This window comes from Microtus oregoni, unplaced genomic scaffold (genome assembly GCF_018167655.1).
Source record: "Microtus oregoni isolate MIOR12 unplaced genomic scaffold, Mior012 000000F_ref0000247, whole genome shotgun sequence".
Taxonomy (NCBI): Eukaryota; Metazoa; Chordata; class Mammalia; order Rodentia; family Cricetidae; genus Microtus; species Microtus oregoni.
The window spans coordinates 91993933-92021272 of record NW_024543059.1 but is presented as its reverse complement, the minus strand read 5'-3'; the positions used below and the strand labels follow the sequence as shown (position 1 = coordinate 92021272).

The window sequence follows — 27340 nt, the reverse complement described above, 5'->3', positions numbered from 1 at the left end:
TATACATGTGTGAAATTATAAAATAACAACAACAACAATAATAATAATGGGCTAGAGAGACAGCTCTTGGTGAACAGCACTTGTTGCTCTTGTAGAGGACCTGGGTTCAGTTCCCAGTACCTGTATGGCAGCTCACGACCACCACTCCAGTTCCAAGGGATCTGATGCCATCTTCTGGCTTTTACAGGTACACACGTGATACACAGACATACATCCAGGCAAAACATTCATACACATAAAATAAAAATAAATCTTTTAAAGATTGGATATTTATTATAAAGATCTCTTTACCAGAGACATGTTTTGCATCTCTGATTTACAGAGATATTTCTGTATGTGTGCCAAGCTGACCTTGAATTCATGATCCTCCTGCCTCAGATTGCTAAGTGTTGAGATTACCAGCATGAGACCTCATAATTGGCTTTCTGGTCGGTCTTACATATATCATCCTCTCTGTTGGACTTTGATTGGTTTCCTTGTAAAGGAGATATAGGAAGGGAACTTGCTCCTTCCTCCTTGCCTGCCTCGTGCCTAACTTCATGCTCCAGTTCTTTGGGTAGACTTTTAGAGTTGCTTCCAAGCATATACATTCTTGACTCCAGAGCCATGCTTTTTAAATTTTTTTTATTTATTTTATAAGTGTGGGTGTTTTTCCTGCATGTGAAACTGTGCTTCACTTACATGCCCAGCGCTCTCAGAGACTAGAGGAGGATACTTATCACCACCGCGCCGCGGAACAGTGAGAGACAGCTGTGAGCTACCAGGTGTGAGGACTGGGAATGGAACCCAGGTCCTCTACAAGGGTAGCCTGTTCTCTTAACCACTGAGCCATTTCTTCGGACCCTCCAGCCACTCCTCTGAGTTGAGTAAGCGCCACAGCCGCGTGCGCACGCGTGACACAAATCTTATTCACACTACTCTAAAATTAGCGTTCTGGCGTTAGACAGACACACACTGTTCCAGATGCAACAGATTTATGTTATCTAGCGCTGTTTTCCCTACCCAGACCCGGAAAGAAGCCATTACAAGGTAAGGAGAGTGTAGAGAACAGGCTACAAGATCGCTGAGCCCCCGAGAAGCTGTGTGTGTCTGTCTGCCATAGTCTGAGACTCTGCCCTTGGCCACCGCTCCACCTGCCGTCTTCGCTCCCTCCCGATGGCGATCTTTCCAGTCACGGGCCTACAGTTCTGCTTTCCCGAGGCTCTGGCAGATGGCTGCTCACATGCCTCTCTGACTGGATGAAATCTGCAGGCAGCTCAGCTTCCCCGGGAACTTGTGCCTAGGGAGTTTGTTACCCCGCGTTGCCCTAGCAACCGCTGCTGTGCAACTTCCAGCTAAAAAGTCCCAACTGAGGCCTGTCTCAGGGTGGATGCTGTCCTCCTGAGGGGGGGGGGAGGGGGGCTGACTACTGTGGGGGTCCACGCCCATCCTCCCTAGAGGGAAGATGCTGTATGGCAAACTACTGAGACACTCGTGAACAGGACTTGTTGAAGTCTGTAATGGAGCGCTGGGCAAACCGGTACAGGCCTGTAATTCTAGCACTCTGGGAGGCTGCTGCAGAAGGACTGAGGATCCGATGCCAGCCTCAGCTGGTTGGAACCGGCAACATTCTGTGGCGTGTCTGGATGTGAAGTCTCTGAACAAATTCCTGCTAAGCAGCGCTTTTACGCTTGCAGGCTCTGACTCCACGCTGACTCACTCTGGCAGCCTTCCAGGGGACTTTCTGGATCATTCCTTTGTAGAGCCCTCACCTCTCCTCACACAGTTCATCTGGAACTTCTCTGCAGCTGATGACACCCTTGACCTTGCCCTGTTGATACAGAGTATGAATTACTCCCTTCAAGGCCGATGGAGCTTTTCCTATCCTACGGGCGTTCTGTGTTCTAAGAGCTTATTTCCGTCGCTGCTTCTTAACTCTGCAAGAGAAATGAGGAAAATCTTTAAAACAGAGGGAAAATCTTGCTGTGTACTCCTCCAGAGTTACCTCTCACTACTTACCTCCTGGAGTGTCTGCTTCTACCGGGGGCTCACGGTGTCGTTCCTCTTCCCTCTGTAAATCACTGAAGGGACAAGGGAGAGGACACACTTAAGATCCATTACCCATGCAGACATCGGCTTCAATGCTGAGAGTTTCTCAATGCTGATGGTCAGATGGCTATTTCTGTGACACGCCACAGCCAGCGAGGAGGAAAGTGAGCAGCCAAACTGTTCCAAGTGACCAGGAGTTTCTGACTGACTAGCGTGACTAAATGCCTGCCTCATGAAACGAATCCTCCCAGCGTCTCTGAGCTCAGAGTACTGACTGGATGAGGAGCGTTCCTTTCACCCCGAGGCCAACTGACTTTGTCCCCTAGCAAGCACCACCACCTGTCAGTCATTCAGGCATTTACAAAAGGGGAACATAAACCTTCAACTGCTAAGGACATCCTGGGGAGGAAAGTCCCCAAAGCTCCCCAGGCTGGGCAGGTGACAGAGAGTGCATAGACATCCACCTGTCGCTCTCTCCTCCAACCAGGCATCAAGTTTCCAGCCACAAGGGCTTTCGTGAGTTGCAGCCCTGGTCTTCAGACCTGAGACTGTTTCTTCATCCTTGTGGGCTTGTTAAAACCAAGTTGCTGGGCTCAGCCTCAGAATTTCCCAGTTACAAGGCCATTGACCAATCCCAGAGGCAGCTTCTTTCTTTCATTTTGTTGTTGTTGTTTTGTTTTGTTTCACAACAGAGTTGCTCTGTGTAACCTTGGCTGTCCTGGAACTCCCTCTGTACACCAGGCTGGCCTCGAACTCACAGAGATCTGCCTACCTCTGCCTCCCGTGCTGGGATTAAAAGTGTGGGCCACCGTTAGTAAGAGGGCATTTCTAAGAGCTTTCTAGGAAATGCTGGTGTTGTTAGACTCACACTTTGAAAGCCAGCGTGTTAAAGTGTTATGAGCTGTAAGGTTAAAACTGGAATTCCGTTAGAAGTAGCACATCCAAATGTTACTATCTAGATCCTAGAGAGTTATGAGACGAAATTGATCCTGAACTGATAACTACCAGTTACTATTACTACAGGTCTCTCACTGTGTCCAATCAATCACATTTTATTTAACCCTTATTATGTTTTATGAAGCGACTATTACTTCAGTTTTCAGATGAGGAAAACTAGGCTTAGGGACTATAACTAAGTTGGCAAAGTGCAAATAAAAGCAGCAGGTTTTGAACCCAAAACTGCCTCTTAGTTCAGCCCAGCATTGTGCTGTAAACCTCTAAGCCCAGCACTTGGGAGGCAGAGGCAGGCAGAGCTCTGTGAATTCAAGGCCAGCCTGGTCTACATAGCGAGTTTCAGCCTAGATGAGGCCCACTCCCCCAAAAAATAAGTTAATTCATGGGGCTGACAAGATTTAGGATAATCCAAGGATCAAGAAAAACCAAAAGTCTTAAGCAAACAGAATCCCAGGACTCGTTTTAGCAGGTCAGAGGGCCCTTGCCAGCCAGGATGCTGAGGTGACCAGTTCTGTCTTCACGGAAGAGAGAGAGGAAGTCTGGAAGTTCTTCCTAGGTATGATTCCCACTGTCATGGAGAGGCCAGCAAAAGACTTACTCAGAGAGGGGGAGGGGTCAAGTCTCTCACCGCTGCTCTGTCCAAAGCGTGCCCAGTGCTCACCTCATTAGCAGTGTGAGGCCTCTGTCCCTGCCAAGTTGCAAGGTGCCTTTGAGGGGCCACTGGGAGCTGTGTGCACAGCATGGAGAAGCTCTGCTTACGGCAGCAGTTCTCGGCCCTCCACTCCCTCTAAACTCACCAGAGAGGTTTTCACAGATCCTGCCGCCCAGCCTCCACCTTAGGACAATGATGGCAGACCTTCTGGGCCGGAGCCCCAGCATCAGTAAAATGTTAAGGGCGCCAAGAAATCTGAATGTGCAGCAAGGCTGGAATCCTCTTCGAAAGCATGTATGAGGGGAGGGGAATAATCAGCTGCCCTCTGAAAATTATTTGCATTTTCCCCTGGGACTTCAGACTAAAAAGACTTCAACATCTAAAGGAATCCATCTCGGTTTGTGCAAGGTGAAGGGAAGCACCCTGATCAGGGAAAGGCTATGGGGAAGCAGGGAAGCAGGACACTGCCTCAAAGAGACACTTGGCATTCTTAGTAATTACAGCATTAGCTGTAATCGTGATTTCTTTAAGTAGCTCCGAAACATAGCATCACAAATTCTTTCCAACTCTATCCAGAAGAGAAAAATCACTTACCCATCCCTAGTGTACTTCCAGAACAAGTAACTGTAAAAAAACAAGCAAAACATAAGCGTTGAAAACATTCTCGTTGATATATTTTTTTATGGGGAGTTTGTGTGCATGGAGGTCCGAGGCTGATCCCGGTGTCTTTCTTTGATGCTTTCCACTGTTAGCTTTTGAGACGGTGTCTCTCTCCCTGAACCAGAAGCTCACTGATTCGGCTAGGCTGGCTGATAAACTTCAGGGATCTGCTTAGAGCCCCACCACCGCCAAGCGCTGGGGCTATAGCTGTGTGCGCTACCATGCCTGGCCTTTTACTTAAGCTCTGGGGATCCAAACTCAGGTCCTTACCATCGTGTGGTAGATGCTTTACCCAAGGAGCCATCTTCCCAGCCCTGTTGATGTATTTCAGACGGGAAAGTCACACATTTGTAAAAAAGGAAAAAGGACTGGGCGCGGTGGTACAAGCCTGTAATGCAAGCTACTTAAGCAGCTGAGGTCAGTACGGGCAATTTAGCAAGCCATTGTTTCAAAAGAAAGTTTTAGGAAAAGGCCCAGGGATAGGGAGGGGGGATGTTGAGGGAATGCTACTTTGGCAGTGTGGTATTTGTCTAGCTTGTACTATGTCCTGAGTCTAAACTCCAGAACTGCTAAAAAAAAAAAAAAAAAAAAAAAAACAGTAAATGGAAAGTAGACCAAAGATGAAGAAGAGAAGACTCAAATAAGAGAAGGAGATGCTGAGGTAGGCAAGCATAGTGAATGGTTTGGCCGCTTGGGACTCTTCTAGGTTCAGACTGTACACAGGCCCTCTTCTGAAGATGAACTTGGCAGCCTAGCTTCTTTGCCTGCACAGGCTGCACACACCACGCATCCCTCTCCAAACAACACACCTAGCAACTGCAGGCCCACATTGGCTCCGAGCTCCACATACACCCCTCTCTGACTGTGGGATAGGTTTCTCCACTCTTAAGAGCAACCAAACTTGGAAAATTTCCACTAAAAATATTCTAAATGTATCAGGGCGGGAAGAATGGAAAGGATGATCTATCTGGCCTGAACTGGTTTGGCTCATGAGGAGTAAGGCAAATTATGTCCCCCAAGTGTGCTTTCAGGAAGGATCCTCCGCTTGCTATTTCATGTCCACACATAATCGGGTCATATACAATTTAGTGACTTGCAGAGAATTGTAGATACAGGCTTGGGAGCCATTGGGTCTCACTTATAAACCAGAAACAGTAAGGTCTGCTGAATCTACTTCTTATGGTTATTTTGAGCATTCAACCAGACATAAATGTAATAGGGTGTGTGTGTGTGTGTGTGTGTGTGTGTGTGTGTGTGTGGTGTGTGTGTGTGTAAGCCAGGGGAGCTAAAGTTACAGGTGGTTGAGCCATCTGATGTGGGGACTAGAAATTGAACTCAGGACTGCTGGAAAGGGACTGTGTGCTCCTAACCACGCATGAGGGCACTTAAGTTTGTGAAGTATCCAGCAAACATGACATGTTGTTATTGAGTGGTGAGCTTGTCTTCCAAAGAGCTCAGCTGCACACCACGAGTCCACTCCAGTCTCTTCTCAGAAGGACGTGCTATGGACCAGATTTGGGGGAAAGTGTCACGATTAAAACATAAATAAAAATCAAAGCATGGCATCTAAGGAGAGCGCTCCCCTTGGAAGAGCTGGCCATGCTCTGCCACCGAGAGCCATCGTGAACCTCTTGTCACCTGAATTTAGTTAGAAAATGCGGACTGCTTATCAGGAAAGGCTCCTGAGGCATCTTCTCATCTCTCTGCGCTCACCTGCAAAATTCTAGGGCCTCGTTATTGCTTTTCTCTTCCTTCTCTTAGAAGTACATGAAAAATATATGGTTGTGCCCTGGGCAAGGTAGCGGAGGGTGCTGGAACACAGAACAAGAGAATGGCTAATGTCTCCTGCCAGCCCTGGTGAGCCGGCCTGGCTGTCAGCCCTGGTTTGTGATCACAGCCTGTCTACCCACTCAGATTTCTAGCCCTTATTTAGGATTTATAAATTCCCTTTCCTTTGATCTGCAAACTCCCCCTTTGTCCTCATTCTCAATCTGTGCAAATAAAAGTTCAAAACTGCTTTGTTGTTGCTGCTGCTGCTGCTGCTGTTGTTTTTGAGACTAAGTCTCTCTGTGTAAAAGCCCTGGCTGTTCTGGGACTTGCTTTGTAGACCAGGCTGGCCTCAGTCTTACAGAGATCTGCCTGCCTCTCGAGTGCTGGGATAAAAAGTGTGCGTCACTATGGTACAGCGAAAGCCAAGTCTTTTAAGGTCCAACATGACAAGTTGTCAAATGACATCTCTAGACTATGTTTAAAAATCTGTTCCCAAGGGCTGGAGAGATGGCTCAGCGGTTAAGAGCACTGACTGCTCTTCCAGAGGACCTGGATTCAATTCCTAGCACCCACATGGCAGCTCGCAACTGTCTGAAGATCCAGTTCCAGGGGATCTGACACTTTCATACCAATGCACATAAAAATAAAGTTAAATAAACCATAAAATACATTTAAAAAAAATCTGTTCCCAAATCGCCAATCACTTTAATCCTTTTTACTATGAAAATAGTAAGGATCTGGCCCTTTTTCTGAAGGGGGAGAGGCACACGGGTCCACACCGCAATTCCAAAGAAGTCTGAATTCCTGCAGCTTGCAGAGAATTCACACTTAGCCATTAAGAGGGATTGCCCTGCCTCTTAATTCACAGGTAATTCTGACCTGAAGATAAGTTTTAATATTTTGGGGGTTTATTTGTGCATGTGAGAGTGTGGGTTCACGGATATAAACCACACAACTGGTAGGAGCCAGTTCTCTCCCTCTATCATGTGCTGGCCAGTTTCATGTCAAGCTGACCCAAGCTGGAGTCATCTGAGAAAGGGGAACCTCAGCTGAAAAATCCTCCCTAAGACTGGGCTGTAGGCAAGTCTGCGGGGCATTTGATGTGGGAGGGTCCAGTTCATTGTGGGAGGTGCCACCCCTCAGCTGGGTTCTGTAAGAGAGCTGACTGGGCAAGTCATGGGAGAGCGAACCAGTAAACCGTGTCCCTCTACTGTCTCAGCATCAGCTCCTGCCCTAGCTTCCCTCTGTGATAGAAATGCAAGCGCATAAACACTTTTCCTCTGTAGGTTGCTTGGGTCATGATGTGAAACCCTGGCTGAGACACACAACATGGGCTCGAGGGATTGCACTCAGCCAGGCAAGCACTTTTACCCACTATACTGCTTAGTTTTCATTGTCAGCTTGACATAGTTTAAGTCACCTGGGAAGCAGAAGCCTCAGTTGAGGAATTTTCTCCAACAGATTGATCTGTGGACATGGCTGTGGGAAATTGTCTTCTTTGATGATTGATGTAGGGGGGCCCAGTCCATGGTGGGCAGTACAATCCCTAGGCAGGTGGGCCTGGGCTCTCTGAGAAAGGTAACTGAGCCTGAGAATAAGTCAGTAGGTAGCTTTCCTCCATGTTTCCTGCCTCTGCTCCTGCTTGAGTTCCTGCCCTGACTTCCCTTGAGGATGGGCTGTGACCTATGAGCCAAACAAACCCTTTCCTCCCTCAGTTGCTATGGATCCTGGTGTTTCTCTCAGTAGGAGAAAGCAAATGAGAATACCCCTAAGCCATCTTGCCAGCCCAAGGGTTAGTTTTAATCTTCCTTTTATGTTTTACTTTTGGGCGCTGGGGCCTTGTGCATGCTATGTCAAGGGCTGTACCACTGGGCTGGTTGTAAATTAAAGGTCATAACTTGATTTACCTGAGTATATTTTCTTTGGACAGAATGTGAGCTTCAGTCCTGTTTCAGCAATTGGCGAGACCATCACAGTGTATACGTCCCCACAGGGGATGTCAGTGACATCACAGAAACTTAAGCCAGCACTTGGGACACACGTGAAGATGCCTTTGGACCCATGGAGGTCGGTGCTATAATTGACAGAGCCCCTGGAGGCTTGCCAGTAGATCCGGATGCCATTAGGGCCCAGCCTATATAATTTGACCCCCAGTGGGCAGCAGGCACCTACAGGATAAAAACAAGCCCCAAATTATTATTTCATCACCACACGAGCATGGCTTTGTTTACAATCACTACAGAGGGAAAAGGCAGAACTGGAGACCTCTGCAGAGAACGATTGCTCTCCGGTTAGATCAGAGCAAGGTCTGAAGGGCTGTGTGCGCTCTTCCCGTGGTGAGCTGCACGATCAGAAGTCCATGTGTGGGTGGGGAGGGGGAGGGGCTTCTAACATAGAACCCTGGAGGGTCAAAGGTCTACAGTCAGCAGAGAGGTGCAAACGCTGAGTCAAATGTACACCGTCCTATCGAGGTATAGCATGATGCCCCGATCTCATTTGACTTTAGGGGGACTAAACTACCTCATTGTGTTCACCCTAGAAGCTATGAGCAGGAGCACACCTTAGAGGCAGCCACCTCTATGACTGGCCTCATCTGTGCTAACCGATTGGGTACTCTTCTGGTCCTGTTTCCCAAATATTTTGAGTGAGTCAAACATTAGGTATCAACCAGGGCACCAGATGGTGGAATGCTCACGAACTAAAATAAAGGTCATGTATAACTTTTTAAAGAAGAATCAGGCTCATTTGATTTGTGCATGTTCTCTCTCTCCCTGTGTGTGTGTTCATTTGCTTGAGACAGGGTATTGCTATGTAGTCCAGGCTAGCCCCTAAATTCACCTTCCGGCCTCAGTCTCTCAAGCGCTGGATTCTGTGTGCACCACTATGCCCAGCATGACTGACTGCTTGTCTGGTTGATTATTTGGAAGGCAGTTGGAGACAGAGTCTCGTTCGCTATGTAGCCCAGGCTGACTTTGAAATCATGGCTGTCTGGCGAACCTCTTTGTCTCACCTCCTGAGTGCTGGGATGCTGGTCAGGAGGCCACGTGATGGCTAACCCTGTCAGCTTGACAGGCTCCAGAATCACCCCCGAGAAGAGACAAGAGGCTCTTCTGCGAGGGATTAGAGGAAGTTAGTGTCAGGCGTGTCTGAGAGGGCTGGAAATGCCTGGGAGGGATATGTAGATTATGTTAACTGAGGTGGGGTGACCCACCCTAAATGTGGGCTGTACCATTCCCTCAGAAGGGAGCCTGGGCAGCGCTAAATACGGAGGAAGCCAACTGAATACAAGCATTCACCTACCCAATTTCTGACTTCAGACAAGGTGACCAGCTTCTTCCTGCTGCCATGATCTCACCAGGAACTGCAAATGAAATCAACCCCTTTCTGACATATTTTCTCAGCGATGTCATTGCTTATTTATTTTTAATTGTGGGTATGTGTGGGGTGCACACATGTGGGGTGCACACGGGTGGGGTGTACAGTGTGGGGTGTACAGTGTGGGGTGTACAGATGTTGGGGTGCACAGTGTGGGGTGTACACATGTTGGGGTGTACAGTGTGGGGTGTACAGTGCGGGGTGTACACATGTTGGGGTGTACAGTGTGGGGTGTACACGGGTGGGGTGTACAGTGTGGGGTGTACAGTGTGGGGTGTACAGTGTGGGGTGTACAGTGTGGGGTGTACATGGGTGGAGTGTACAGTGTGGGGTGTACAGTGTGGGGTGTACACGTGTGGGGTGTACATGTGTGGGGTGTACAGGGTGGGTGCACACGTGTGGGGTGTACAGTGTGGGTGCATACGTGTGGGGTGTACAGGGTGGGGTGTACACGGGTGGGGTGTACAGTGTGGGGTGTACAGTGTGGGGTGTACAGGGTGGGGTGTACACGGGTGGGGTGTACAGTGTGGGTGCACACGTGCGGGGTGCACACGGGTGGGGTGTACACGGGTGGGGTGTACAGTGTGGGGTGTACAGTGTGGGTGCACACGTGTGGGGTGCACACGGGTGGGGTGCACACGGGTGGGGTGCACAGTGTGGGGTGTACAGTGTGGGGTGTACAGTGTGGGGTGTACAGTGTGGGTGCACACGTGTGGGGTGTACAGTGTGGGGTGTACAGTGTGGGTGTACACGGGTGGGGTGTACAGTGTGGGGTGTACAGTGTGGGGTGTACAGTGTGGGTATACACGGGTGGGGTGTACAGTGTGGGGTGTACAGTGTGGGGTGTACAGTGTGGGGTGTACAGTGTGGGTGCACACGTGTGGGGTGTACAGTGTGGGGTGCACACGGGTGGGGTGTACACGGGTGGGGTGTACACGTGTGGGGTGTACAGTGTGGGGTGTACACATGTTGGGGTGTACAGTGTGGGGTGTACAGTGTGGGGTGTACACGGGTGGGGTGTACAGGGTGGGGTGTACAGGGTGGGGTGTACAGGGTGGGGTGTACAGTGTGGGGTGTACACGGGTGGGGTGTACAGGGTGGGGTGTACAGGGTGGGGTGTACACGGGTGGGGTGTATAGTGTGGGGTGTACAGTGTGGGTGTACACGTGTGGGGTGTACACGGGTGGGGTGTACAGTGTGGGTGTACAGGGTGGGGTGTACACGGGTGGAGTGTACAGTGTGGGGTGTACAGTGTGGGTGTACACGTGTGGGGTGTACACGGGTGGGGTGTACAGGGTGGGGTGTACAGGGTGGGTGCACACGGGTGGGGTGTACAGGGTGGGGTGTACAGTGTGGGTGTACACGGGTGGGGTGTACACGGGTGGGGTGTACAGTGTGGGTGTACAGGGTGGGATGTACACGGGTGGAGTGTACAGTGTGGGGTGTACAGGGTGGGGTGTACAGGGTGGGTGCACACGGGTGGGGTGTACAGTGTGGGGTGTACAGGGTGGGGTGTACACGGGTGGGGTGTACAGTGTGGGGTGTACACGGGTGGGGTGTACAGTGTGGGGTGTACACGGGTGGGGTGTACAGTGTGGGGTGTACAGGGTGGGGTGTACAGGGTGGGGTGTACAGTGTGGGGTGTACAGTGTGGGTGTACACGTGTGGGGTGTACACGGGTGGGGTGTACAGTGTGGGTGTACAGGGTGGGGTGTACATGGGTGGAGTGTACAGTGTGGGGTGTACAGGGTGGGGTGTACAGGGTGGGGTGTACAGGGTGGGTGCACACGGGTGGGGTGTACAGGGTGGGGTGTACAGGGTGGGGTGTACAGGGTGGGGTGTACACATGTTGGGGTGTACAGTGTGGGGTGTACACGGTTGGGGTGTACAGTGTGGGTGCACACGGGTGGGGTGTACATGTGAACGCAATGCCTGAGGCTGGGAGAGGGCGGACTGGAGTTACATTCAGCGTGGGCGCTGGGAACCGAACACTGGTCCCCTGCAAGAGCAGTGGCTATCTTAGCTGCTGGACTACCACTCTGGCCCCTTGAGTTGTTTGGCTTTTTTGTCAGATTTTGTTTTGTTTTTTTAGACAGTGTTTATCTGTGTAGCCTGGCAGTCCTGAAACTCACTTTGTAGACCAGGCTGGCCTCTACCTCAGAGAGGTGTACACCACACCGCCTGGCTTGTCAGATTTTTTTGTCAAAGCAACAAAAAGGGGAGCTAATCTATCTGGCTTAATTTATTCTTTTTACTTAGTTGAAAACAATTGTTCCATTTTGTTCGCAATATTAGCATAAACAACTCTACAGCACAGGATGACCTTAATTTCCTGACCCTCCTGCCTGTCCTTCCCGAGTAAAGAGATTACAGTTATGAGCCACCTTTTCTGGACTGGTTTATTTATTTATTTTTTCTAGACTTTTTTTTTAAGAAATTGTTTTAAGGCTGGCAAAGTTGTTCAGCTGGTACAGGTGCTTGCCATGAAGCCTGATCAACTAATTTCAGCCTCTAGGCCCCACATGGTGGAAAGAGAGCACCAGCCCCTGTATGCTGACCTGTGACTTCCACAAGCAAACCCTGACGTGTTTGTGGGAGCACACACACAAATCAATTAATTGATTAAAATTTAAAATGTTAGGTGGAGAAATAAGCAATGAACCATCTTCTCAGAACTGGCAATGCAGATGAGAAAGGAGCAACCAACAGAACAGAAAGTCACGGGCCAAAGGGAGGTGTAAACCCGCTACACTGTACAGATCATTATGATTCTTTCACCCGGAGGCCAGGGAGATGCTGCTACCTTTGCTTTCTTCTTTCCTAAAAGGAACTAGGATCATGGAAAAGAAAGGCAACCCGAGTTGTAAGCAGCCATTTCTAATTTCGGCTCCCAGTTAAGATCTTTTCTACTGCCTCCAAGAAGCCAAAATTATATTTCAACCCCACTGTCCCGAGCCCAGCAAAGCGAGAACTAATTACCACCGTTCAGTTTCTCCTCTAGCCTGGAGGCGGTCTCTGGAGTTTGTTCCAAAACAGCCCTCCAGGCAGCTGCCTCAGCAGGTTTAGGATGATGTATGAGAGGAAACTTTGCTAGCCTTGCTCTGCTTGCTGTGTCTTTCCATTATTCCCGAATGGCGTGGCATTTGTGGGAAGAAGCCTCTGCTCCCGTTTGGCCTGTTAAAGTGATAAACTACAGAAGGCTGGAGTGGTTCAGAAGAGAGAGAGAAACGCAGCGTGATGACAGTGCAAACCAGGTAGGATGTACGCTCAAACGCTTCCGGGAACCTCTGCCAGGCTGTTAGAGTTCACTACAGATCTCTCTGTCATGTAAAAAAGGACCATCATCCCCTTCAAGAAACAGCCTGGCCTTTTTACCAGGGGAAGCAAAGCACCAAGGACTGACAGAAACTGCTGAGCTTTGAAGTTCCAAGTCCAAGGGAACTGTAAACATGTTGGAAAGTGCTCTGTGTGGTTAGGGCTGAGGAGAGGGCTAGGATGGTGAAGCCTCTGCCCCACACGCCTGACAGGAGGGATAGAATGGTGAAGCCTCTGCCATACATGCATGAGGGGAGGGCTAAGTCAGTGAAGCCTCTGCCACACATGTGTGAGGAGAGGGCTAGGTCGGTGAGTTCGAGCTCCAGCATGCATGTAAAATTTCAGCATAACAGCTCTATGATGCCATGTGCCTATAATCTCAGCACTGGGGAGGCAGAGACAGGACCACCCCTGGTGCTTACTATTCAACTAATCTAGCCAGACTGGTGAGTCTCTGATGTGGGGTGTCTTCTGTATACATGCTGCTTTTATCAGTTACTGAACACAGCTGTTTTGGCCAATGGCTTAGCAGGGTAAAGTCAGTCGGGAAATCTGAAGAGAAGAGAATAGGTGGAGTCGAAGGAGATGCTACACAGCTGCCGAAGGAGAAAAATGACAGAAGGTTACTGGTAAGCCACAGTTCCTTAGTGATACATAGATGAAAAGAAATGGGTTAATTTAAGATGTAAGAGCTAGTTAGGAATATGTCTGAGCCATTGGCCAAACAGTAATTAATACAATTTCTCTGTGATTATTTGGGTCTAGACAGTTGGGAAACAAAAGTGCGGCCTTCATTTACAAGTTTCAAATTTGGTAAGAGAACTTATCTCAAAAAACAAGGTGATGAGTGGTTGAAGATGATTGGCAACATGACACTAGGAAATAATCTGAATTTGAAAGTGAGGTAGAGGTCACCATTGCTTTTTAATGATTAATATAATTTTATTTTGTGTGCATTGATGTTCCGCCTGCATTTCTGTCAGTATGAGGGTGTCAAATCACTTAGAGCTGGATTACAGATATCTGTGAGCACCATGTGGGTGCTGGGAATTGAACCTGGGTCCTCTTAAGCCACTGCTCCTAACTGCTGAGCCATCTCTCCAGTCCCACACCATCTTTTTAAATGGGAAGGATGGACTGAGCCTAGACCGGAGATCATGGAATCCTTAGCAACTGTGATGGTTTCAATGAGAATGGTCCCCATAGCCTCGTCTATTTGAATGCTTGGTACTCAGCTGATAGAACTGTTTGGGAAGGATTAGGCGGTGTGACCGTTTTAGGGGAGGTGTGTCACTGGGGGTGGGCTTTCAGGATTCAAACACTCATGCCAGGCCCAGTCTCTCTGCTGGCTGCCTTTGGATCAGGATGTAAAGCTCTCAGCTACTGCCCCAGCCCTAGGCTGTCTGCTTCTCACCATGGTGATCATGGACTGTGGACTAACTCTCGAAACTGTAAATGAGCTCCCAATTAAATGCTTTCTTTTGGGTTGTCCTGGGCTGGGCAGTGGTGGCACACACCCATAACACCATCACTAGGGACACAGAGGCAGGCAGATCTGAGTTCCAGGGCAGCTTGGTCTACAGAGCAAGCTCCAGGTCAGCCAGGGCTACACAGATCCACCATGTCTTGAAAAACAAAAACAAAACAAAACAAAAACAAATAGAAAAAAAAAAACGCTGCCTTGGTCATAGTGTCTCTTCACAGCAACAGAACAGCAATTAAGACATCAGTACTCAAGGGCTAGAGTTTAGAATTCACTTACTGGAAGAATAACTTTGGTAGGCACAATCTGCAGTCAGTCCAGTGGGGCTAATGGCTTTCAGTGCCACCGTGTAGTTGATGCCACATGCGATGCATCCCAGAAGGCAGTGGTTCTGATGGGTGTGACACTTGGACTGTCCGATCTGTGACTCGAGCACTGTCACGTAGGTCTGAGCCACTGTCCCAATAGTCCAGCTCACGTTGATTATAGACTGGGTGACCTGCACCGCCGTCAGACCAACTGGACAGCATGGTACTAAAACGGAAAACAGAAAAGAATTTCATTTTCTTCCAGATTCCTTATAGACAATAACCACAATGGGACCGCGCGGCTGCACTTTGGGTAAAAGCACTCAGCGGGCAAGCCGACAATGAGTTCAATCTCTGGGCATGCGCAGTGGAAGCAGAGAGTGTACTCTACACACGTGTGATATGTTCACACCCTCCCCATCACACATGCACACTCACACACAATAACAAGTAACTAATAAAAGGAACTTTGCTCACGCTTCCCTTAAATTCCTAAGTTTCTCATGCTTTCTCTTTTTAATGAAATTTTCACCAGGCAGTAGTGGCGCACGCCTTTAATGCCAACACTCGGGAGGCAGAAGCAGGTGGATCTCTGTGAGTCTGAGGCCAACCTGGTCTACAGAGCTAATTCCAGGACAGCTAGGACTTATACGAGGAAACCCTGTCTTTAAAAAAAAAAAAGTAGAAAAGAAAAGAAAAATTTCCTTTGTCCATACCCTCTGATGCACCTTGTAATATCAACCATGTATTGTGAGCATTTTCTCCAAGAATGCAGTGCTCTAGAATAGGCTTTGGATCATATGTTGTTTCTCCCATTTCTTTTTCCTTTTTCCTTCCTTCCTTCCTTCTTTCTCTTTCTTTCTTTCTTTCTTTCTTTTCTGAGATAGAGTGTTGCGGGAGGTCCTCCCACTCCCAGCCTATCACCGCTGAGGTACCAGCCCACTGGGGCGTGGTTTCTCTCCCTTTAAAAAAGCGGCCACTTCCCTCTCCTCTTCTCTTCACTTCCTGCTCCGCTGGCGACTAGACTCCTTTCCTGGTTGCGTAGAGGGCTGTTGCCTGGGACAGTGATCTGTAAGTTTTTTCCCCTTTAAATAAATACCACCCTAATAATCATAACCCCGAATTGGTGTGGCATTGTTTGTGACTTACGCCTTCATTTTGGCACCCAACGTTTGGTTTCAGAACCTCTCCTTTCCCCGCTTGCAGCCGCGAGTTCGGCTTGGCGGCCGTGAGTCCAGCTTGGCAGCCGAGAGTTTGGCTAGGCGGGAGCCCTCCCTTCCTCAGCCCCGCCTGTGCCTTGCAGCGGCGGCCTTGGACTCCCCATGTGGATTTAAACTCCACAGGCCCGCATAGTCTCTGCCCGCATGGTTTGCTCTTTTCTGAGTCATTTTTAAATCTCCCTTGCAAGTACAGCTCTTAAGTGGCACGAACCAGAGCACGCGGTTGCTGAAAGCTGCAACCCCTCAGGGTGACTCTGTCACGTGGAGTCATAAGCGGCTTCCAGATTGCTCTTCTCTACCCCTGGATTCTGGGTTTCTGGTTCCGTCTCAGGAATTGATTTAATTATATTTACTTTGTTGAGAAACTTGCATTTTCCAGTTTTTAACATCTACTAAGGCACTGAAACAGGACCATGTTTTCACCGCGACTCTGCAACATCGCCACCTGCTGGATAATAGGTAATATGGCAGTTTTCGTTTCTAACGCAAATTTTACTGCTTTGTTTTCACTAATACAATGGATTAGTAAACTTATATTTACTAATACAATGAATTACATCATACAAGGTTTATATGATTATGGGGATACCTTAATTTGCTTGTTACTAGGCCTCAGTTTTCTTTTCCATATTCTATCATTAAGGAAGAATATGGCACTCCTAAGAACGATTGAATCTTTACGTACTAATAATGAACAGAAGAATATGGCACTCCTAAGAACGATTGAATCTTTACGTACTAATAATGAACAGAAGAATATGGCACTCCTAAAAACGATAGAATCTTTACAAACTAATAATGAACAGAAGAATATGGCACTCCTAAGAATGATAGAATCTTTACGAACTAATAATGAACAACTAATTGACAGGATTAAAATTATTGAAAATCAGAGGTTATCTGAACAAGTGGATACTATGACAGACAAAATTGATTCCATATCCAAGGGTATTAGAAAGTTACCTGAAAGGGTTCAGGCTGTTGAATTTGACCTTCAGACTTTATCACAAAGTTTTGATAAGGTAACAGACAGAATGTACCTCCAAGATGGGAATCTACATGATATACAAGAAAAGTTTAAGGAGGACATGTTATCTTTGAAGGAAAAAATTAAAGCTTTGGAATCACAGGTGCAGAATGGGGACCAAAAAATTGATACCTCAGTGAAATCACTGGAAATATATACAGGTCAGGAGATTCAGGATTTAAGAGAGACAATGATAAAAAGATTTGAAAAGATTGGGGAAATTATTGCAGCTGGTGAACAGAGTAAGGAGGCACAAGGACAGGATACAATGCCTCCACCAGCTATTAGAACTGGCTTACCCAGGGTTCTAGCGACATACCCTATACTTAATTCTGAAAAAGCATCAACTTCTAAAGGCTCAAAGGGAGTCAGAGAAGCTAGATGGACGCCAATAGCAATGAATGATCTGAAAGAAATTAAGCAAGCTGTTGTTAATTTTGGCTTGCACAATGCATATGTAAAGGAAATGATAAGGACTTGGGCTTCTAATGCTAGAGCTACTCCCCATGATTTCCATCAGTTAGTGTCTGCAGTTTTAGATAATGGACCTTCCTTGATGTTTGGAATTTATTTCAGAGAAGAATCCAAACATATGGAACAGCAAGGAAGAGCAAAAGGTATTGAGGTTTCCCAAGATCAAATTCTTGGTGCAGGAGAATATGCTGATCCACAGGTCCAAGCTCTTTATGACGATGAAGTACTGTGTCTATGTCACCAAGCAGCTTTAAATGCTTGGAATAGGATACAAGATCCAGCAAAAAGGGTTGAATCATATACCAGAATTAGGCAGGGACAGAGAGAACACTTTATTGACTTTTTGCAAAGATTAATTAAGGCTCTGGACATAGGGGTAACAGACCCAGAAGCTAGACGAATACTTCTTGAATCTCTAGCTTTTGAGAATGCAAACATAGAATGCAAAAAGATAATTGGGCCTTTAAAGTCTAGATCAGCACCTATGGATGAATGGATTCAGCATACAATGAATGTTGAGACGTTTAGCTATAATGATGAATCTTGGGTAGGAGAAGCGATTTCCAAAGCAATGAGGAGACATCAAACTGCCAGGTGTTTTAATTGTGGTAAATTAGGACATTTGCAAAGGGATTGCAGGCAAAGAATTTCTAGGAATAATATCTCTTCTGGGAATGGCAAAAATAGGAGACCTCGGCCTTCAGGTATATGTAGGAGATGCGGTAAAGGCAGGCATTGGTCCAACGAATGTAGGTCAACAACAGACAGACGGGGCAATCCGATATCATCGGGAAACTCCTTGGGGGGCCTCTCGCAGGCCCCCAAGCCAACAGTGGCCCAGTCATTCCCAGTCACAGTGGAGAACGTGCTTCTCCAAGAAAATTAAAAGCTCCAATTTCTGCTGTAAAAAGTAATACTGGTCTAAATGAAGAATTATGTGTGGAGGATGAGTCAAAAAACCCAATAGGACAGAGTAAACGTATATTTTGGCAGACTTCTATTAATGATCAAAGACCAAAGCTAAGAGTCTGTATAAATGGCACTTTTATTGAAGGCTTATTAGACACAGGTGCGGATGTAAGTATCATTACCCCAGAATCTTGGCATCCGAATTGGCCTCTTCAAGAGGTAGATGTTCAGTTCCTGGGAATTGGAACCCTATCTCGTGTAAAACAAAGCACAAGATGGGTTGAATGCATAGGGCCCGAAGGGCAAATAGGAAGACTAAGGCCATATATAGCCAATATTGCCATAAATTTATGGGGCCGTGACCTGCTACAGCAATGGGATACCCAGATTAACATTCCTGTATTTCCAGGAACTCATAATTCTGGGAAGGATATGATGAGGTATTATGGAAAAAGGTCACCAGCCATTCAGGCTGTACAAGAACATACAGCAAATACCAAACCTTTAGAGGTACCAACAGCCCTACCTTTAAAATGGCTAACTGAAAAGCCAATATGGACCAAACAATGGCCTCTAGCTGAAGATAAACTACAGGCATTGGAACAGCTGGTGCAAGAGCAACTAGATGCTCACCATATTGAAGAATCAACCAGCCCTTGGAATTCTCCTGTGTTTGTTGTAAAAAAGAAATCTGGTAAATGGAGAATGGTGACAGATCTAAGAGCTGTCAACAAAGTAATTCAACCTATGGGCCCACTACAATCTGGAATTCCTTTGCCTTCTCTGTTACCAAAAGGATGGCCTCTTATAGTTATTGATTTGAAAGATTGTTTTTTCACTATACCATTACAAGAAAAGGATAGAGAAAAATTTGCCTTCACAGTGCCTACTTATAATAATTCTCAGCCTAATAGGAGATATCAATGGACTGTCCTCCCACAGGGTATGCTCAATAGTCCTACACTGTGCCAATATTGTGTAAGTAAGCCATTGGAAATAATTCGTAAACAATTCCCCAAGTCCATCATTTATCATTACATGGATGACATCTTGTTATCTGATTCAAATAAAGATACTTTAGAAAGGATGTTTGAAGAAGTAAAGAAAGTCTTGCCTAGGTGGGGATTACAAATTGCCCCTGAAAAGATTCAAAGAGGAAATTCTATTAATTACCTAGGTTACAGAATAGGGTTAGAGAAAATTAAAACACAAAAGGCACAAATTAGGAGAGACCGGTTAAAGACTCTTAATGACTTCCAAAGATTGTTAGGAGATATTTCCAGTCTACGACCAGTTGTTGGGATAACACCTGATCTAATAGTTCATTTAAACAAAACCTTAGATGGTGATAAAGATTTGAATAGTCCAAGAGAACTGACAGCTGAAGCAGAAAAGGAACTGACAATGATTGAGGAAAAATTACAGGAGGCACATGTGGATAGGGTGAACCCAAATCTTAGCTGCATGCTAGTCATATTGCCTTCCAGAATTTCTCCTACAGGACTTCTAATGCAGAGGGAAGATATTATTTTAGAGTGGATATTTATACCTAATAAACCAAGTAAAAAATTAAAAACTTATGTGGAAAAAGTCTCTGAATTAATTATAAAAGGTAAGCTGAGACTTCGTCAACTAGCAGGTATAGACCCAGCAGAAATTATAGTGCCTTTTACTACTGAAGAAATAAAAAAGTTATGGGAAGACAATGAACCGTGGCAAAGAGCTTGTGTTAATTTTTTGGGAGAAATTAATAGCAACTATCCCAAAAGTGGTAGACTTAACCTCATAAAAAGAACTTCTTGGATTCTTCCTAGAATTGTACGTGATGCTCCAATAACTGGAGCCCGTACGTTCTATACTGATGCAAATAAATCAGGGAAAGCAGGTTACAAGTCAGATGAATTGAGTAAGGTGGAACAAAGCCCTTATAATTCTGTCCAGAAGGCAGAATTATATGCCATTCTTATGGTGCTAAGGGATTTTAAAGAACCTCTTAATATAGTTACAGATTCACAATATGCAGAAAGAGTTATCTTGCATATTGAAACCGCTGAATTTATACCAGATGGCACAGAGTTGACTTCATTGTTTATCCAGGTACAAGACATAATCAGGAACAGGCTTTGTCCAATGTACATAACATACATCCGGTCCCATACAGGTCTGCCTGGTCCTCTAGCCCAAGGCAACGCTGAGATTGATCAATTATTGATTGGAAGTGTGTTGCAGGCCTCGGAATTTCATAAGAAGCATCATGTCAATAGTAAAGGCCTAAAGAAAGAATTTTCCATTACTTGGCAACAAGCTAAGGATATTATAAAGAGATGTCCTACTTGTTCTTTCTATAATCAAACACCGTTGCCTGCAGGGAGTAACCCAAAGGGTACTAAGAGAAATGAAATCTGGCAGATGGATGTGTTCCACTTTATGGAATTTGGTAAATTAAAATATGTACACCACACCATAGACACGTATTCAGGTTTTCAATGGGCTACTGCCCTGAGCTCAGAAAAGGCTGATTCAGTAATCACACATTTATTGGAAGTTATGGCCATCATGGGTATACCTGCGCAAATAAAGACAGATAATGGTCCAGCATATGTATCTAAGAAAATGAAACGCTTTTTTGATTATTATAATACAAAACACATTACAGGTATACCAAATAATCCTACAGGTCAGGCAGTTATAGAAAGATCAAATCGTACTATAAAGGATATGCTGAACAAACAGAAAGGGACTGAAAATACCCCCAGAAATAGATTACATAATGCTTTATTAACCTTGAATTTTCTTAACGCTAATGAGAAAGGAACGACAGCAGCAGAAAGACATTGGATAATGGAAAAGTCTGCTGAACTAAATCAACCGATTTATTTCAAAGATGTGCTGACCTCTCAGTGGAAGCCAGGAGATGTGCTACGTTGGGGAAGGGGTTTTGCTCTTGTTTCCACAGGAGAAGAAAAATTGTGGATACCATCAAAATTAATAAAGTTTCGATTTGAAGAGGAGAAACCTCTTGGAAAGGAGAAATGACAACTAATCCACAACGATGATATTCATACAGGTGGTAAGAAAAACATATAGAATGGGGGCAGGGTTCTGTTCTTATCTCCACAGGAAAACACTCATCTTTGAGAAATTCAAGGGACCCTGGATGTTTGGATACTGACAGATGGAAAAATACCTGCCCAATAGGAAATATCAAGACAGCTTAATGGGTTGTGTAAGTAATATTAAACCATATTTCTAAATTTATAAAGCTGGTTTTGAAGTTGGACTCTGGCTCAGTCCCTCTCCAATTCCAAGCCTGTTAGTAAGAGAAAAACCCAGAGTTTCTGGAGTTTCTGTCTCATGTCAAGAGCCATGATATGGGACAGAAAGAAATATGAGTTTAGAAAACATCTTTGCTTTTCTTCATATCTATCATACTTTTCATTGAATATATCTATCATGTCTTTCATTGAATATATATATGTCTATATATGTCTATATGATTAATGTTTAAGTTTTTCATAATGAACAATGAGTTTTTCCTGAAGTGACATTTGAAGTTTCCAGGAAGAAGATGGGGCCCCATAACAACAACTCCACCTGGTTGATATGACGTCATGATACTGATAGCGCTACTACAAGACCTGCTTTTGGTACCAGCTGCACAAGACAGTTCCAACTTGGTTAGCTGAAATGGTGCACATCTTATACAACATTTTGGCCAGACCTGCACAAAATACTCAGAGACTATTGGCAATTTTAAAAGACATTGATCTTGAAATTTAACCATCATTTCACTTTCACAGGATCCCCCAGAAAGAACGTCGCCCCCATGACAGCTGGAAGTAATTCTAGAGGACAACGTCCCCTCTCCCAGTAAAGTTTGCCCTTGGGTTTAGGGACATCATTTAGGGGTTGATTATAATTAGTATACGATTGAGGGTTGGGGGAGGAATTTTATACGCTCAGGGATCATTTTGAAAAAAAAAAAAAGAGGGATGATGGGATAATAGATTTGTAATTGTGAGTTACTGTTTTTAGACAAATACATTGGTATAGATTCTTGTATATTGATACAAAGTTAAATTATATTGACTATTGTACGCATGCATGTTTCTACCTCTGTTTAAAACATTTTTTATGTATTGACATATATTGTATTGATATATATATATATATTGTATATATTTACCATATTGCAGTGTACATTTCTACCTCTGATTAAGATACTTATATAATGATTGTGTATTGATATATATTTACCTACTGCAATGTATATTTGTACATTGTTTATATTTGGAGGTCATTGTCCTCATTTGTTTCACAGTCGTTTATTGTCTTAGTCTTTAAGTTAGATAGATATTGAGAATTATATAGACTAATAGTCATCTAAGTTTGTCATTTATAATAGACTAATCAGGTTCTTTAGATATATAGAGATTATACTCAGTATAGATAGATAATCTTCAACTTCTTCAAAGAGTTGTAGAAAATGGCCTTTAATCTAACTCAGAGTTTTGTGGTAGTGAGACACAATTGCTCCTGGCAACACCACTCTATTCCCGAGAGAATGTTGAGCACCAAAGACACTCCACCTGGAGCCTTCTTTTTGGCAGAACTGGCCTTGGGGCAAAGAAATGCCCATACCTCAACGACTGACAAAGATACAGAGCGTGCATCAATGGATAAAACAGGGCTGTCATATCCTGCCAAGACAGGGTAAGATAGTTTTGAAAAGTTGCTTGCCTTTGAAAATGGTATGTCAGTTATGTTAGGCCTTAGCCAAAGTTGGTTGCTTCAACGCTGCTAACGTGATTTTGGGTGATTGCCCAGGTAGCCAGTTGTCTCTGTGATTTGTTGCATGTTTTGGAAGTTGTTTTACTAAACTTCCTAATTACCCAGGTAACATTATTTCCCTTCTCAGATCTTTGATGGGGTTGAAGACTATATAAATGTAGTTACTTTCTCTCATGACTTGGCCAAGTTATTTATTATACAAGACCTAAGCTAGTTAGAATAGGATATTTGTACTTATTGTATATAATTTCATAGTAGGTTTAGAACTCTCTTATTTAAACAAAAGGGGGAGGTGTTGCGGGAGGTCCTCCCACTCCCAGCCTATCACCGCTGAGGTACCCATTGGGGCGTGGTTTCTCTCCCTTTAAAAAAGCAGCCACTTCCCTCTCCTCTTCTCTTCACTTCCTGCTCCGCTGGCGACTAGACTCCTTTCCTGGTTGCGTAGAGGGCTGTTGCCTGGGACAGTGATCTGTAAGTTTTTTCCCCTTTAAATAAATACCACCCTAATAATCATAACCCCGAATTGGTGTGGCATTGTTTGTGACTTACGCCTTCAATAGAGTCTCATGTGGGTTAGTCTTAAAGTCTACATGTATCTTTGGATGACCTTAAACTTCTAATCTACTGCCTCCAACTCCTGAATGCTGGGATTATAGGTGTATACCACCACACCAGGTTTGTGTGGTGCTTGGAATTCAACCCAGGGCTTCTCACGTGCTAGGCAAGCCCTCCACCAATGCTAATAATAACCATATTAATGTAAGAATTTTGTTAGATGTCTCTTGGGGGAGCATTGAGACACGGTCTCATTGTGCAGCCCTAGGCTGCTCTGGAACTCACGATTTAGACAAGGCTGGCCTTGAACTCATAGAAATTCACCTGCTTTGGTGCGTACCACTAAGCCTGTCTGATAAATGTTTTTCAAACACAGCGCTCTCAGTCAATAATAGCTTCCTGTCATGGCGGTCTCATTGTTTAGAAGGCGCCATGTTGAGAGCTTTGCGGCATAGTTAGCTTAGTGCTCACGACAACCCTGTAAGAAGGCTGTTACCTACCTGCCTTGTGGGCAGTGTTGGCACACACCTTTAATTCCAGCTCTCAAAGCAGAGGCAGATGAATTTCTGAGTTCAAGGCCATCCAGGTCTACAGAGTGAGTTCCAGAATGGCCAGGGCTACACAGAGAAACCCTGTCTCAGGAAAAGGAAAAAAAAAATTATTACTTGCCTCTTCCTGATTAGGAAACTAAACTCGGAACATGTTTTCCTAATGTTTATTTTATTTTTAATTCTATGTACATATGTGTGTGTGTGTGTATGCATACAAGTACAGTTGCCCGTGGAAACCAGAAAAGGGCGTTGGGTCCCTGAAGCTAGATTTACTTGTGGTTGTTAGCCAACCTGATATGGGTGCTGGGAACTAAACTCAGGTCCTCTGCAAGGCCAGAAAATGCCCTTGAACCTCTGATACATCTCTCCAGCCCTAGAAACTATACTCAGAAAAGTGCTTTTTAGAGGAACAATCGAAAGGGTTCAACCAAAGACATGAATAATAAATATGGTTTCTTGTTGGCTGTTTTGACGGTGGCTTGGGATGATATAAATTCTTTTTTTTTTTGGTTTTTTGAGACAGGGTTTCTCTGTGGTTTTGGAGCCTGTCCTGGAACCAGCTCTTGTAGATCAGGCTGGTCTCGAACTCACAGAGATCCGCCTGCCTCTGGCTCCCGAGTGCTGGGATTAAAGGCGTGTGCCACCACCGCCTGGCTCGGGATGATATAAATTCTAAGGAGGTTTTCTACAGGGTCAGCGTATCCTTGGATAGGAATGTTGGGCAAGACAAGAGAATTTTGAAGCTATGTTTACACAACATGTAAAATGACAAAAGTTTTATTTTCCTCTAAGACTGAGACTTTTTGAAAGCCACCAAGTACTGTAGTACTGAATTTCCATCACACTTATGGCAAATTAAATAAAATGCCTGTCCTAAAGCAAGTCCTAAGGATTCACAGGGTCAATGTTGCTACATACCTGTTTCCAGGGGCACACTGTAGCTGGGTAGGCTCTTTCCCGCCTGAGTTTCGGCCACAGCACTGACAGAGAACACGGAACCGCAGGGCAGGCCCCCGATCATGCAGGTCTCCCCTGTGCTGCTACACTGGAACAGCCCCTTCTTCCCCTGGGCGGTCACGGTGTAAGTGGCGCCTTCATTCGTTGATCGCCAGTGCACATTAATCGTGGAGAATGCATCCTTTGAAATATGTTTTATTTCAGGACTGCAAGGAGCTAAGAAGTGTTAGATTATTAATTAAAACACCAGAGTCAAAAATGCTATACATGCCATTGGTTTAAAACGGGCTCCTCTCCTTACCTCCCCTTCCCAGACCCCCTGCACCTCCAGCAACAGACCCCAGGGCTCAGGATATGGTTTAAGTGGTGGAGGGCTTGCCCAGCACGTACCAAGTCCTGGCTTTTATCCCCTGCACTGTATCATCTAGGCTGGCAAGCACACCTAGAACCCCAGCGTTTGGGAGGCAGAGGTAAGAGGATCAGGAGTGCAGGATCGTCCTGGGCTGCACAGTGAGTCTGGCCAACCTGGGCTACATGAGACCCACTTCAAAAAAGAAAAGCACGTTGACGTGGAGCCAGGTGTGATGGTATAATCCCAGTACTTGCAAGCGGAAGCAGGAGGACTGCTGCGAGTTTAAGGCCACCCTAAGTTAAAGGGACCCTATCTAGTAAATAAATAAGTTGGTTTTTTTTTTTAAAGAAAGATCTCCTGGTAGGGGAAGGAATAATCAAGGAAATGACGTAGTGCTAAAATGCAATATTTATTTATTTATTTATTTTGGATTTTTCGAGACAGGGTTTCTGTGTGGTTTTGGAGCCTGTCCTGGAACTAGCTCTTGTAGAACCAGGCTGGCCTCGAACTCACAGAGATCCACCTGCCTCTGCCTCCCTCCCGAGCGCTGGGATTAAAGGCATGCGCCACCACCGCCCGGCGCTAAAATGCATTATGTGTGTATAAAATATTCTTTTGAGAAATCAAAACTATGGTTTTCAGTCATATATGCATATAGGTCAAATTCACAGAACTTTTTTTGCAGAAAAATGTTGGCATAGAGCATTAGGTTCCTGCTGTTTTGTGCTAACTGGAAAATAAAACATTTTGAACTTCAAAATCCAAAATAACCAGGACAAACATCTGCATTCCTCATGATCAGGCAGTCCCCGGTGACAACAGGAACCCGGTGGCTGAGGTCAGTAATCCCTGCCCCAAACTCCCCTCAAGGTGATCCTGTCCCGCCCCCCCCACCCACCACACACACACACACACACACACACACACACACACACTTTCCCTTCTTAACTTTCTTCCCTGCCTCTCCTCAATCCAATGATGGAAGTTAAATCTGGGGTGGATGGGAATTGGGAATGTTCATTTTTCTCCTGAATCCAGGTTTGGGTTCCAATTCCTAGAGCTGTAATTCCAATCCCAGCCCTGGCCTGGGCTGTTGGATAAAAAGCCTCAGGCAATACTTGCCTGAGAGTGGATTTGGATACATGCTTGCAGTGCCTACAGAAGCCAGAAGAGGGCACCAGATCACTGGATCTGGAGCTACGTGAGCTCTTGAGCCTTCTGATGTGGGAGCTGGCAACTGACCTATCCTCTGTAGTAGCAGGAAGACTCTCAACAACCGAGCCACCTCTCCAGCCCCCTCTTGTGTAGGTCTTGCTGAATAGCCCTCCTGAGGCTCACAGCAAGGATGACGGTTTAGACACCGGTGAATGACAGCCGAGTGGTACCGTACCCGTGGTGATGTAGTGTGACGAGCAGGACAGATTGCTGCCCCGGATCTCACTGAAGGAGTACACGGTGATGTTGTACTTAGTGTCACAATCCAAAGCCGAGAGCGTGCAAGCAGGAGCGGTGTCGTTGCACTCCACCACGCTGTACCCAGCTATGGCCTTGGTTTCATAGAGCTCAGCACCGCGCACAGGAGACCAGGCGATTTCCACTCTGTCGCTGGACACCAACACTGCGCTAATGTCGCTAGGACAGCAAGGCGCTGCAAGCAGGAGCCCAGAGGGGGATGTTGAGTCTTGACCGCCCTATGGCCAGTCCTCCTCCACTGCCTGATCAGCTTCCACCTCCATCTCATTCCCACTGCACCTGGGCAGATCCTCGCTGTGACACCCAAGGGCGCATCAGATCAGATCTCCCAGGTCTACACCCGACCTTTGCTCTCACTTCTCTATAGACTTTTGGTCTCTCTGCTAGAAAACCTGATCTCTTCTGCCTGATAAAGTCATACTGAGCCTGAGTCCTCAGCACCTGTCAGTCTGTTAGACCTTAAACCAGATAAAGATGGGGTTTGAG

General features: G+C 45.8%; 1 protein-coding gene across 1 annotated transcript in view; it reads right to left on the bottom strand.

Moving 5' to 3' along the window:
• Positions 1-1340: 1340 nt before the first annotated feature.
• Fndc7 (fibronectin type III domain containing 7) overlaps positions 1341-27340 on the bottom strand; it is a 44310-nt gene continuing 18310 nt past the window's right edge. The window contains exons 7-13 of the mRNA XM_041658051.1: positions 26772-27029; positions 24991-25245; positions 14517-14771; positions 7972-8232; positions 4229-4258; positions 1999-2060; positions 1341-1916 (exon numbers count right to left, since the gene is read on the bottom strand). Coding sequence (XP_041513985.1) covers positions 2017-2060; positions 4229-4258; positions 7972-8232; positions 14517-14771; positions 24991-25245; positions 26772-27029 — 1103 coding nt within the window. The 3' untranslated portion in view covers positions 1341-1916; positions 1999-2016. The remainder of the gene's footprint in view (positions 1917-1998; positions 2061-4228; positions 4259-7971; positions 8233-14516; positions 14772-24990; positions 25246-26771; positions 27030-27340) is intronic.